The sequence below is a fragment of the Rhinatrema bivittatum genome, chromosome 7 (assembly GCF_901001135.1).
Source record: "Rhinatrema bivittatum chromosome 7, aRhiBiv1.1, whole genome shotgun sequence".
NCBI classification, from domain to species: domain Eukaryota; kingdom Metazoa; phylum Chordata; class Amphibia; order Gymnophiona; family Rhinatrematidae; genus Rhinatrema; species Rhinatrema bivittatum.
Window position 1 is genome coordinate 253893785 of NC_042621.1, and position 14429 is coordinate 253908213.

The 14429-nt window shown below is 42.9% G+C and overlaps 1 protein-coding gene across 4 annotated transcripts in view; it reads right to left on the reverse strand.

Moving 5' to 3' along the window:
• The window catches only part of FANK1 (fibronectin type III and ankyrin repeat domains 1), a 211103-nt gene extending 208292 nt beyond the window's left edge, over positions 1–2811 (reverse strand). For all 4 annotated transcript variants that reach the window (XR_003857887.1, XR_003857886.1, XM_029610038.1 and 1 more), the window contains exon 1: positions 2246–2811. Coding sequence is in view for 2 of the 4 variants with exons in the window: in XM_029610038.1 (XP_029465898.1) it covers positions 2246–2258 (13 nt within the window). In the remaining 2 variants the exon portion in view is untranslated. The remainder of the gene's footprint in view (positions 1–2245) is intronic.
• Between the last annotated feature and the right edge of the window lie 11618 nt (positions 2812–14429).

Consider the following 14429-nt stretch of genomic DNA (forward strand, 5'->3'; position numbering starts at 1 on the left):
TTCTTTTGCCCTCCCCTCACCTTCCCCTCCCTTCCCCTACCTAACCCACCCGCCCGGCCCTGTCTAAACCCCATCCTTACCTTTGTCGGAGGATTTACGCCTCCCTCTGGGAGGCGTAAATCCCCGCGTGCCAGCAGGCCGCTAGCGCACCGGGACGCAACCTGGGGGCGGATCCGGAGGGCGCGGCCACGCCCCCGGACCGCCCCGGGCCGTAACCACGCCCCCGGACCCGCCCCCAAAACGCTCCCGACACGCCCCCAAAACGGCGCTGCGCTCGGTCCCGCCCCCGACACGCCCCCCTCCGAAAACCCCGGGACTTACGCGAGTCCCGGGGCTCTGCGTGCACCGGTAGGCCTATGTAAAATAGGCTCACCGGCGCGCAGGGCCCTGCTCGCCTAAATCCGCCCGGATTTGGGCAGATTTAGGTGAGCAGGGCTCTTAAAATCCGCCCCACAAGGAACAGGCTATGCAGAATTTGTGCAGAATTCTCCCTTCCCGCAGATTTCCTCCCTCGCCTCGCAGAATTCACCGTAGCCTCTACCTTCATGCAGATTTCCTCCATCGCCTCGCAGAATCCACTGCAGCCGAATGCTTCTCCCTTCCCAATGCTCTGCTGGAAGAGGAAGCAAAACCGGAAGAATCGCAGCACGAGTAAGGTTCGCTGCACATGGAGAGCGAAACCATCGCGGCATGGGCGCGCGCATGGAGAGCGGAGGCATCGCAGGCGAGGTTCCCACATGGAGCGCAGAGGCAGCATTACACAGGTGAAGTTAGCAAGCTGCACTGTGCAAAGACCAGGACCCTACAATCGGAGAGGGGGGAAGAGAGAGAATGAGAGAGAGACTGAGAGAGGGGGAGAGAGAGAAAGAGGGAAGAGAGAGAGAGAAGAGAGAGATAGAGGGGAGAGGGGGAGCAAGGGCAAGAGAGGAGAAGGGGGAGGGAGATTTAGAGGGGAGAGAATGAGAGGAGGGGGAGGGAGGGAAAGAGAGTGGAGGAAGAGAGAGTGGAGGAAGAGAGAGGGGGAAGAGGGAGTGAGAGAGGAGAAGGGGAGGGTGAGCGAGTGTTTCTAGTGGGGGATCGAGGTATGAGCAGAAAGCAGGTGAATGGGGTAGGGGGCAGGGGCAGAGGCCAAGGGGGATTCATACTTCCATTTGTTCTGAGCCAGAGGTCTTCAGCATTTGATATGTGTGCCCTGGCACTGGACAGCTAAGCAGACTCTGACTTCCGCCGCAGAAGTTGTGTTTAACCAAACATCATCTCCTGCTGCATGAGACCAGCCCCACAGCGGTGGTAGATGTTTGGTTAAATGCGACTCCTGCTGCTGCATGTGAGGCTTGCAGCTAGCTTTCTGATTCAGGTAGTGGAGGCAGTCATTGTCTGCTCAGCTGTCCAGTGCCATAGGTTGCTGCCCCTGGCCTAGAACAGGCAGAGATGTGAATCCTCCTTTGTCTTTTGCTTCTGTTCCTGTTCACTTCCTCTCATAAAAATACTGGATTGCAGTGAAATGCAGAATAATTTGCAAAAAATATTGTGTTATTTTGACAAATAAATGTGCAGAATTTTGCAGAATTTAGAAAATGTGTGCACAGAATTTTCAATTTTTTTGCACAGAACTCCCCCAGGAGTAACCCTTTAGGGCTAGGGAAATAGCTACAGTACCTGAATGTAATCCGCTTTGAAATACCAAAAAGTGAATATATAAATAAATAAAATACTGTGGTTGATCAGATTACATACATGGCTGTACCATACATTACCACTTGGGGATCTATTTGGAGATTGTATTTTAATAGCTAGGGGATGTTTTCCCTTTAAAAATGACTTTTATAATGCTTTATTTACAACCCCCTTCAAATCGTTACTTGATTGCTTTCATATAAGGCAAAGTTTCAAAGAGAGAGAGAGAGAAAATGGAGGAAAAAAAATGTAGGCATATTCATTTACCATTGAAATGAACTGATATAAGATAAATTTTACAAAGGAGAAAGAGGGGAAATGGCAACTATTCTGGTTAAGAGGCAGTTTCGTTCCCAATGAAGAGATGACAACTCTATTGCACTGATTGGGAAAGGAGAAATTAGTTACAATATACTAGTAGAGATGTACCTTTCTTTTAATCTGTTGAACAGAAAAAAAAAATCAGAATACGTTTTAAATGATGGATTTTTTTTAAGAGCCGGAGAAGAAACTTTACCTCCTGAAGCAGTCTTACCTTGCAACAGAGCCTGATTATTGTATTTCTTACCTAAGGCATCCATGAGGCACTCTAGGCGCTCGTTCTTAATAACTTTCGTGAGGATCAGAGGCTTTTTCTTTCGCTTCGGAAATAATAAGTACGTTACTGGCTAGCGTTTGTGCCTGCTTGCTTCGCTGGCAGTTGAAACCTCCGGTCCCTGTTTTTTCCAAAGGCCTAACGCGGCTCTGCCGTTCCCATGGCAACACCAGACAAGCGCCCTGTTGTGCGATGTCTCGTCCTACTGTGCACTGCAGTGAGGCCGCCTGCGGGCGCTCACCCTTCCCACATGTTTCCTTCTCTCCTGGGCAAGCCGCTTTTTGATTTGTAGTCGGAGGAAGCCCTTCGCGGTTGAAATGCAGGAGGAAAGGCTGAGACGGTGTCTCTTACGGCCCCGGGGGCAGTAGGTCCAACTAAGTTTCTTTTCGCGTATACAGATGCCAGGAATGAACCTCGTTCTTAAGCCAGGGTTTGTTGGGTATGACCTCTCATATTTACAGCTGGTGTCCCTCTCACTTGGCTAAAGGCTGGGCTGTAGGACTGTGAGCTGTACTGTAGGCAGGGCTGAGCAAATCAGCTGGTACAATCCGCAGCTGTAATTGTAGAAAAAAGGCACTGATCTCAGGTCAACAAGTCTCATTTTCTACAATTACTTACAGGCCAATACAATAAGAAGCGCTGGAAAATGGGCGCTCCATGTTGAGTGCCCGCTCTCCCAACTCGTACCCAGCCTCCTCTCCTGGGCGAGCAATCCTGTATTTAAATGAGGGGGGGGGGGGGGTGCTAAAAAGAAGGAGCTAGGGACAATACAGCATCCCTAGCACCTACTTATTAGCAGAAACCCAGGAGAGGTGGCTGGCAGCGGGTTCAGAAAACCGACGCTCAATATTACGAGCTTCAATTTTCCGACCCCTGACAGCCATAGGTTAGGAAAACAGATGCCAGTGAAATTGAATGTCCATTTTCCTAACCTGACCAGCCAGCTCATTTAAAAAAATTTTTTTTTACATTTTTGGTTCCTCCAACAATATCGCTAGGATATTTAGTTGGAGGGTGTACAGAAAAGCAGTGTACGGAAAAGCAGTATTTTCTGCTTTTCCGTACACTTTTTTGGGCTGCACATTTTTTTTTTCAGTATCCCAGGTGCATAAGTGCCTTTATCAACATGCATTTGCATGTGATGAGCACTATTAGTTTCAGGGGGGGGGGGGGGGGGTTGGACATGTGTTTTCGAAGCACTAAACCCCTTACAGTATAAGGGATGGAGGACGTGAGTGTTAAACAGTGCGCTTGGCCAAGCGCTCTTTATAGTATTGGCCTGATTGGTGGGGCAGGAGCAGAGGCAGATTGCTGGCAAATATCAGCCCGGGGAATTTTTTTCAAAATTAGCCCACTGGGTATCCATGACACTCACACTTTCTTTGCAGCAAGTGCTTCAACAGCTCCCAAAAGCACACCAAGCTAATGTTTGAAAGGAGCAACTGGAGGCTGGCAGAACTGAGACAAAAAAAGTCTCCAAATAAAATTTCACATTTTTCCTAACAAACTAAGGGGGTCATTTATCAAAGTGCTATATGGCGTTTTTGCATGCGTTAAGCACCTTTAATGCATGCGAAAGCACCATAACGCATGGTGTGATGTAAATGAGAAAAATAAGAAGAGTTTGGGGTGGGATTTGTGGCCAAGTGGGCTGGGCTTACAGTTTTGTGAAGCTGTACTGTGTAGCTTTAGGGCCCTTCTACATTATGGTTAGGTGCTCTCTCTCTCAATTCTGGCACTTATCACAAAGTGCAAAAAAGTTATCACAATTTGTGCTATCTTAGCACTTCACATAGGAATTAGCACAAATTGCAATAAACTGCCTATTACCATAAAACAGGCAAGATGGGCTCCACAGTGGCCATTGATCTCTTCCTCTTATGCCGCTGGATGGGATCCCCTATCCCCGAGCACCCCCTACAGCCTGCACTCAGGGGTCTTGGCCCCCCTAGCCACACCACTGGGGTGGTGTAAGGGGGCAGGGACTATGCGGGAAGGGTCTAGGTGGTTATTTTTTTGTGGTTTTGTGGAGGGATTGAACTTGACTTTTTGTTTTTAATCAGGTTTTTTACATTTTAATTTTTTTTATTTGAAATAGAAAGAAAACAAAATAAAAAATGCCAGTATACACCTCTACTTGACATCTTAATTATACCCTAAAGGCAATATTTATAATCAAACAATATCAAAGTCAATTGACAATAATAGACTTCCAAGTTATATTCGAAGGCTTGTTTAAACAGCCAATTTTCAAACATTTTCTAAAATGGGTAATATCCTCAACATCTAGCTTGTACTGGAAATTAATCCCAAAGTTTTGGCTGATTGCACAAAAATGGCCAGGGCTTCCCTGAAGCTTGCTTGGGGTCTCCCTAGGTCCATACAAGAAGTGACACCAGCTTGCCCTGAGACCATAACCATTTTGACGCCACTATGGCACCAGTCTCAGGGCTGACCTGCACCATTTTAGAGAGACAACTGAGGGACAGGAGGTAAGTGGGGATCCCTCCTGCCTCTTTTACTGCCCAGGACCCCCACAGATAGGGTAAGTGGGGGCCAACATAGTTTCCAGCACCGGCAGCATTTTTGGGATGGGGATCCTAGGGCTCACAAGGGCTACCCATTTCATTTTTTTGTTTGTTTGTTTTAGGGGGAGGTTAATGTTTATTTCAGTTTGGTAAAAGAACCAAAACAAAATAAACATTAAATGAAACAATACTCAGGGGGGAAAACACACACAAAAAAAACAAAAAACAATTTTTGGGGCTGCACACCATTATCAGATAATCAGGTTGTCTTGAATGGTGTACTGATTAAGATGATTAAAGTGAAAAACTTTGTATAAGCAATTCAGTATTGCAGATATCTAATGCTGTGTAATATCTTCCAAGAGGACATGGGTTTGAATCCGCACTCAACTCACTTGAATAGCTTTAAAAATAATTATTTTATGTGGAGGAGTAGCCTAGTGGTTAGAGCAGTGGGCTATGAACCTGCAAGACCAGCATTCATATTTCACTACTGCTCCTTGGGCAAGTCACTTTACCCTCCATCGCCTCAGGTACAAACTTACCCCTCAGTTCATCAAAATGCTATAAATATAGCAGAAATAGCACCTGTGATTAAAAAAAATGGGTGTGGTTAGGCTAATTTCCTATTGTCTGATACAATGCACATCATTTTATGCAGCACAGGTTGATTGATGGAGAGAGAGAGAGAACACTGTAATAGAGAGAATAGCTAGAGACTGCATTGTACAAATCAACTCCTCTTGTTGAACCTTTCATTGATTCAAATGATAGAAAATCTTTAATGATTTCAAATTTGCAGTCAATTCCTCTGACTGTGTATGTATCACCACCACCCCAAACCCACCCTTAGTTGAATGTGTCCATCTACAGTGCTCGATATATATAGAGTCCTATTCTCTCTATTACAGTTCTCTCTCTCTGACCCCAATTTGCATTAACTCCTCCCACTTACATAACAAATTTAAAATTTGCATGCTAACTTGCGTTGAGATGCGTTACACCCTTACACATTTTGATGAATGACATGGTTAGATTGCAAACCCTCTGGGGATAGGGAAATACCTTCAGTACCTGAATATTATCCACTTTGAAGTGCCAAAAAGCAGAATATAAAAATAAAATCAAATAAATAAATGAAGCAGTATGGTATCACATAGAACAGTAATTCTAAAATTTCCCTAAATGCCCATTTTTCTTATCGAGGGCGTTATCCAAGCGTTAATAACTAGAGATGTGAATCGTGTGCCAGATCGTCTTAATGATCAGATTCGGCTGGGGAGGGGGAAAAATCTGATCGTTAAGATATGTGAATTGGAATCGTTTCCGATTCCAATTCACATCGCTAATTTTATTTTTAGGGAGGCCCGCGCCGCTAAAAAAAACAAAAACCTACCCGACCCTTTAAATCAACCCCACCCTCCCGACCCCCCCAAAACCTTTTAAAATTACCTGGTGGTCCAGGGGGGCCTCGGGGGGCCTCAGGGAGAGATTTCCCGTTCCCAGGCATCAGCTGTTCTAAAAAAAAATGGCACCGATGCCCCTTTGCCCTTACCATGTGACAGGGTATCCATGCCATTGGCCGGCCCCTGTCACATGGTAGGAGCACTGGATGGCCGGCGCCATCTTTACTCATCAGCCCCTATTATAGAGTATAGTATAATAGGGGCTGATGAGTAAAGATGGCCGGCGCCATCTTTAAAGATGGCGCCGGCCATCCAGTGCTCCTACCATGTGACAGGGGCCGGCCAATGGCACGGATACCCTGTCACATGGTAAGGGCAAAGGGGCATCGGCGCCATTTTTTTTTTAGAACAGCTGATGCCTGGGAACAGGAAATCTGTCCCCGAGGCCCCCCTGGATCTCTCCTCTCCCTGAGGCCCCCCTGGATCTCTCCCCGAGGCCCCCCTGGACCACCAGGTAATTTTAAAAGGTTTTGGGGGGGTCAGGAGGGTGGGGTCGATTTAAAGGGTTGGGTGGGTTGTTTTTTTTTTAGCGGCGCGGGCCTCCCTAAAAAAAAAAGGGTCGGGAGGGTGGGGGAGGCTAAGGGGGGTCGATTTAAAGGGTCGGGTGGGTTTGTTTTTTTTTTATCGGGCCATTGGCGCCATTTTAATTAGTGGCAGCCAAAATGGCGCCGATGGCCCGAGAGCGGGAGATCACGCCGGGACCCCCCCCCACCCCCACTGGACCACCAGGTAATTTAACATTTTGGGGGGGTTCAGGAGGGTGGGGGAGGGTAAGGAATTGGTTTTAAAGGGTCGGGGTGGGTTTAGGGGTTGTTTTGGTGTGCCGGTTTTCCCGCCCTCCCCCAAATAATTCCCGTGCCCTATTTAACAATACAATACAAATGCCCCTGACGATAAATCGGGGGCATTTGTATTGTATCATGCACTCTAACGATTTAGGACGATTTTAAAATTATCTGACAATAATTTTAATCGTTCAAAAACGATTCACATCCCTATTAATAACACATTTTGATGAATCTAGGGGCAAGATAGATTTCAACCTGAATTTGAGACATAAGATTATAATATAAAACATAAGATATGCCATACTGAGTCAGACCAAAGGTCCATCAAGCCCAGTATCCTGTCTCCAACAGCAGCCAATCCAAGTCACAAGTACTTGGCAAGAACCCAAACATTAAATAGATCCCATGCTATTAATGACGGCAAAAGCAGTTACTTTTCCCTATTGATTAATAGCAGTTTATGGACTTCTCCTCCAGGAACTTCTCCAAACCATTTTTTTAAATCCAGCTACATTAACTGCCTTAACCATATCTTCTGGCAATGAATTCTTAATTGTGCGTTGAGTGAAAAATAATTTTCTCTGATTTTCTATAGTGTAACTATATCTTTTTTTGAGATGTGGTGGCCAGAATTGTACACAGTATTCCAAAGTGTGGTCTAACCACGGAGTGAAACAAAGGCATTTTGACATCCTCCGTTTTATTTGCCATTCCCTGCCTAATAATTCCTAACATTCTGTTTGCTTTTTTGATCAACACAGTACACTGAGCTGACAATTTCAATGTAATATCAACTATGACGCCCAGATCTTTTTCTGGGTGGTAACGCCTAATATGGAACCTAACATCATGTAACTACAGCATGGGATATTTTTTCCTATATGCATCATCTTGTACTGGTCCACATTATATTTCATCTGCCATATGGATGCTCAATCTTTCAGTCTCGCAAGGTCCTCCTGCAATTTATCACAATCTGCTTGTGACTTAACTGCTCTGAATATTCTGTTTCATCTGCAAATTTGATCACGTCGCTCATTGTAGCCCTTTCCAGATCATTTATAAATATATTAAAAAGCACCAGTCCAAGTTCAGATCCCTGAGGCACTCCACTGTTTACCTTTTTCCACTGTAAAAACAGATTATTTAATCCTACTCTGTTTCCTGTCTTTTAACCAGTTTGCAGTCCACAAAAGGACATCACCTCCTATTCCAAGACTTTTTAGTTTTCTTAGAAGCCTCTCATAAGGGACTTTGTCAAACACCTTCTGAAAATCCAAATACACCACATCTACCAGTTCACCTTTACCCACATGTTTATTCACCCCTTCAAAAAAATGTAGCATATTTGTGAGGCAAGACTTCCCTTGCGTAAATCCATGCTGGCTCTTTTCCATTAATCATGTCTATCTATATCTTTATAATAGTTTTGATGATTTTTCTTGGCACTGAAGTCAGGCTCACTGGTCTATAGTTTCCCAGATCACCTCTGGAGCCCTTTTTATATATCGTGGCACTATTGGCCACCTTCCAGTTTTCAGGTACAACGGACAATTTTAATGATAGGTTACAAATTACTTGTAATAGGTCTGAAATTTCATTTTTTTAATTCTTTCAGAACCCTGTGGTGTATACTGTCTGGTGCAGGTGATTTGCTACTCTTCAGTTTGTCAATCTGGCCTAATATATCTTCCAGGTTCACCATGATTTGGGTCAGTTCATCTGAATCATCACCCTTGAAAACAGTCTCCGTAACGGTGTGATATTGCCCCTCATTTTCCTAAATCCTGCCCAAACTCCTCCCTGATCCCACCCCTTCCAAAAATTTGCATTCCCACCGCACGCTAGCATTATTATCATGTTATGGTGTTAATGCATGCGTTAATGCCTTATAGCATGCATTAATGCCATAATGCATTTTGATGAATGACCCGGTTGGTTAGAGTGTATTTAAGTGCCATGGCTGCTTTTCAGCACCCATCTAATGGTTTACCAATTTCTCATCTTCCAATAATATCAAGCTTTTTAAAGGGTCTAATCCAACTCTGTTCACCCATTATAGATCCACTAACTCAATGGGAATTCAATTTGGTCTTAGCAACACTAATGGTACCTCCTTTTGAATCAATTGCTTCAAATGATCTCAAATATCTAATGTGTAAAACAATCTTTGTGGTCACTATAACATAGCACAAAGAGTAAGTGAGCTTCAAGCTTTAGCAATTGATATCCCTTTTCTGCAGATTTTTAAAGATAAGGTGATGTTGAGAACTTATCCAAGATTCATGCCAAAGATTGTTTTTGCAATTTCACTTGAATCACATGATTGTTTTTCCCACTTTCTTTCCAAAACTTTACTCTTCCAACATGGAAAGGACACTTCATACATTTGATTGTAGAAGAGCTAAACTGTTTTATTTAGAAAGGTTGAGATCATTCAAAAAGGTTTTCCAATTGTTCATTTCATATAACCCAATCAGACAAGGTCATTGGATCATCAAATTATGCCATTTTGGATGTCAGTATTTCCTTTTGTTATAGAGTTATGGGAAAACATGTACCTGGTAAAGTTGAAGCACATCACATTATTTTATTTATTTATGATTTTTATATACCGACATTCAATAAGAGATATCACATCGGTTTACAATAAGGTACAGTGGATATTTCCCTATCCCCTAAAAGGGCTTACAATCTAAAATTTTTGTACCTGAGGCTATGGAGGATAAAGTGACTACCAAAAAAACACCATCATAATAATAAAAAAATTATGTGTTTCCTTTGTCAAATACATTAAACATTTATAATATGGAGATTGTATTGGGATAAGAAAGGAAGGGGAAAGGTTAACACTACGAGATGCACATTAGGGTACAACGTCTACCATAGCTTTCCAGGGATCAATTTCTATATAGGACATATGCAAAGCAGCAACCTGGACCTCCATCCACACCTTTGCGAAGCAATATTACCTAGAAATGGACTCAAGAAAGGACAGTTCCTTTGGTCAGGTAGTTCTTATGAATCTGTTAAATTAATATCTTCAACTCTCTCTGGTTGCATGTAAATTGAAAGGGATGACATAGGCTACAGCAACCCTAAGCATAGGAATCCCCACTTATGTGGCTGTTTTTTGTCCTGCTTGGCCACAGAGAAAATGAAATTGCTCACCTGTGAAGGGTATTCCCTATAGACAGCAGAACAAATTATGGGGAGGAGGGGAGGATTTTATGGCTAAAGTTCAAAATGTATTCAGCTAGAGAAATGACTGAGGAGACTCTTACAGGGCCAGTACATGGGAACTTTCATGAATGCTCGGTAAGTTTTACTTTCTGAAATCTGGAGAACACATCCGCACTGGCGCTATTGGAGAACGTTGCCACTTGTGTGGCTGATTTGTCCTGCTTTCTAAGGAAAACACCCATTACAGGTGAGCAACATTGCTTTCATTCACAGCTACCTATGAATTTTTTCTGTATCTTATAAACCTTTACCATCTCACTTAGCTCAGTCACTGCAGTGACAATTCTTGGCAAAAACAATGGGGATGGATTGGGCTACCGGACATTTGGGCAAGCCTCAGGGGGCTGGAAAAGCTACTGGTGATATAGCTGTCCAGAATTTGACTTGACTACAGTAATCTTAAATTTCTAATAGAGTAATTTGGGATGAGCTACTCAGAGTTGCTGTATATATACCCCCCATAAGTGTAGCTGGAGAATTGCTTTTGCTGTTGGCAGTCAGTGAGCATGAAAGCACTGCTTTCAAAGAGACCAAGCTCAGAGCTGGAGAAGGAAGAGGGGAACTACAAGGCAAAAAGGTACATGAGGTAGGAGCAAGGTAAGCGCTGAGGAGAAGAGGGAGACAAAGGAGTGAGACTTGGTAGAAAATAAGCGTGGTACATTGGGTGGTGAAGGACTGTAGTTTGCTCATGGTTCATTTCTACCAGTACAGGTATGTGTGTATCAAGCAGCCATTGAAGCTTTTAATGCACCGAAAGCTGCAAGAGATGTGGCATCAGACTGATGTTAATAGAGGGGATAATGGAACATTTTTGCTTTGGTATTGGTACAATTTGATATCTCTGTAGGCCGGTATGAAAAAATTCTCCAGGCCAATATTTTCCTATAATCTGCATCTCTCCAGGCCAATATTTTCCTATAATCTGCATCTGACCATGGGCATACACCAGGACTCTTTCTGGAGCCCTACAATCATGGGCCTTAAATCTAGCTACTAGTCATCACCAATGTGTAATGGCTAAGAGTCTCTCTCTTCCCCCCGCCCCCAGGAGCTATGAATGCTGCCTCCACAGCATCCTCAGCACCAGCCCACCTGTGGAACAGAAGATCTGTCCTGTGAATAAAACCCAAGTCCCTCATCATGGCAGTGTGCAATGCTGCAGCTGAGATACTAGACTGGCCCCATGTCTTAATGTATTTATATAGTGTATTATACCCTTTGTAGACCTCTCTGCCTCTAGGACATATCTGAAGTTTAGTACTAAAACCATATCAAAATGAGGCTAAACCATGCAGAAAATACCTAAAAAAAATAGTCTCCCTTTAGACACTGCCCTTGTTATCTTCAAGAATGGAGCATTTAACCCAACTAGGTAGATTGCTGTGTAGCCTTCCCACTCCCCACTTTCCTCTTTCCGACCACTTTATGTTTCATTTTTACTTTGTTTTACTATATTGTGTGCTGATGTGTTTAGTTGTTTATTGCTGTTTGATTGCATTTTATGTGTGTATTTTCTGTTACCCGCTGAGATTTATGGATCAGTGGGATATAAATTTTATTTATAAATAAATAAATAGAAACGGGGAAGTTGAGGCATTCTTTCCTGTCAAGGGGAAGCTAAGCTTCAGGGGCCCACTGGTGATGCAATCAGACAGAAAACAAGGTTTCACTGAGGAACTAGCACTCACCAAAATGTATTGTAGTCCCCACTGTTTCTATGCCTGCAAATAGTGTATAAGAAAATCTATTAAAACTGTGTTGTATTAATGGTAGAAAAATCAAAGAAATACTGAACCCAGAGCATCTTAACATAATTTCCTCTGTGCCTCAAGGTTTATATTAGACTCTAGTTAAGTGGTATCATTATATATGTAAAGACAGGTAGATAAAGGACCTGATTCACTAAGCTTTTTTCTAACAGACACAGCATGGGGAAAAAGCCTTAGTGAATCAGGCCTATGGTATCAGAGCAACAAAAAGAATTACTTTGAATAATTTTTGACAGAATGAATTTTTTTAAATGTGTGAATACCCTATAGTAGCCTGCTACATTATTGTTAAACATGTTCAATGAAAGAAAATTACCTTTCATCGGGCAACAGCTGCATAAGCCTTCCACCAAACTGAGAAAAAGGAATGAGGAACAAAAACTATAAAACTGGTCCCATGGTTCCTTATGCTCTTCTGTGCTCATGTACTCAAAAGATGATAAAGACCCTGGGCTGATTTATTAAAGTTTTGCAAAACTGGCACAAAAGTTTAATGAGTAAGTCTCCATATCAGACTTTGCATTGAACTTAGGAACAAAAATGCAAGTTCCAAATGTATTTAAAGTTCGGTATTGGAGATAGATAATAATGTGCTTGCACAATAAAGCAATATCTTCTAATGCACTTAAGGCAACAGCTCTTTCAAAAATGTGCAGAATTCTAATGAAAAAAAACCAAGAAGTTAAAAGTAATTTATCTCAAAAGATTGTCAATTTTATTTAAAAATTGAGGCCTTTTGAGGACTTTTAGAAATATCAGAATACTTCCAAATTTGAATTCATGGGCACTTTGAATCCCAAAATGACAATTTAGTTGAAATGCTAAGTACTAACTTCAGGAAATTACTATGTCATAATTGCATGTTATAATTCACCCTTTCAAATCCTTGATACTTTCTAGGAATGATACAAATTGAAAGAGCAAAAAAGTAAGATATAGGCAATTGAGAGACCTGGAGGAAAGAAGATAACCAATGGAACATTGTTATACCAGGGTACAAAATATATCAAACTGACAGAGGAGACAGAACTTGTGGGGCGCTGAAAAAAAAAGTGCGAAAAGCGGAATATAAATATAAATAAATAAATAAAATTATACAGTATGTAAAAGATGGCATAGAGAAAATAGGTTAAAAGCAATGCAGAAAAAAATGTACTCTGGAATCTTTATGGATAACAATTCCCAGCATGAGGGGGAAGATTATAGTAGTGGGGGTATATACCATCCACCCAACCAGGATGTTGGGTGAAATGCTAACAGAGATTAGCATTGGCTAGGATACTTCCATCAGTGATATAATCTTGAGCTAAGACATTTTTTTTTGTTTTCCGATTTACCAATTTCTCTAAATTCTGTGGGCAAAGAAGTATGGTGTATACCTATTGACTGGAAATTCTCTCATTTTGCATCTGTGGGAGGAATACTTGGTAATTAGGACTCTAAAAGTATAGATAACTTTACCTGGTTCTGAAGTATAGATGGTCTTAGCTAGAGTACCACCTTCCCTGCTGCTTACCCACCTACCCCACTGCTTATTTTTCTTATGAGACTTTTATAAGGGTGAAATCTTGATTTCTTTTGGCTCTACTCATTTAAAGTTGTCTCTGTCATTATTTAAACCCCACTTAAAACTATGCTTTGATTCTTTTATTAGAGCCTTGCAAACTACTGTACTCCAATCATGATCTTATTACTTCTAACACAAACCTCTTATTTATCTTCTTTGTCTGTCATGATTAGCGTTGCGCTGGAGGTAGACCCTTGGCCTGGTGCAGGATTGATACGGCCCTCTGGTCGGACCCGGAGAGCACCTGCCACCAGGAGGCGGAGCACAGGAGCAGACAGAGGCTAGCGGGAGCTTCACCAATAGCAACCCAGGGTTCCCTCAGGTTGAGCCCTTGGTTACCCGGGCCGCCTGGTCTTAGGTGGGCCCCGCAGGGTCTCCTAGAGAGGAAGCGCAGGGAAGTGCCCACCACGAACAAGGGTGCGTGGTCGGTGTTCAGGCACGAGTGTCCAGAGGTCGCAGGAGGCCAGAAGAGAGTGTCCAAGTGGATAGCGAGGATCAAGGCCAGAGTATCAGTCCAGAATGGTCAGCCGAATCAGGGGTCAGTACCTGTAGTCAGTCCGGGAGTAGTCAGGCCAGGCAGAGGTCAAATTGCAGGCAGCAATCAGGAGTAGTCAGTGGTGGCAGGTGGCCAAATTGCTTATCGTAGATCAGATGATCAGTCTGTACTCATATTTGCTCAATGATGGTGACTCCTCCAAAGTTCCTCTATCATTGTCATATGTTATACTTTTTTAGCAGCATGCCTCTGATAGTCACAGGTGATGTCATCCTTGTCAATTATGGATCACAGTGCATG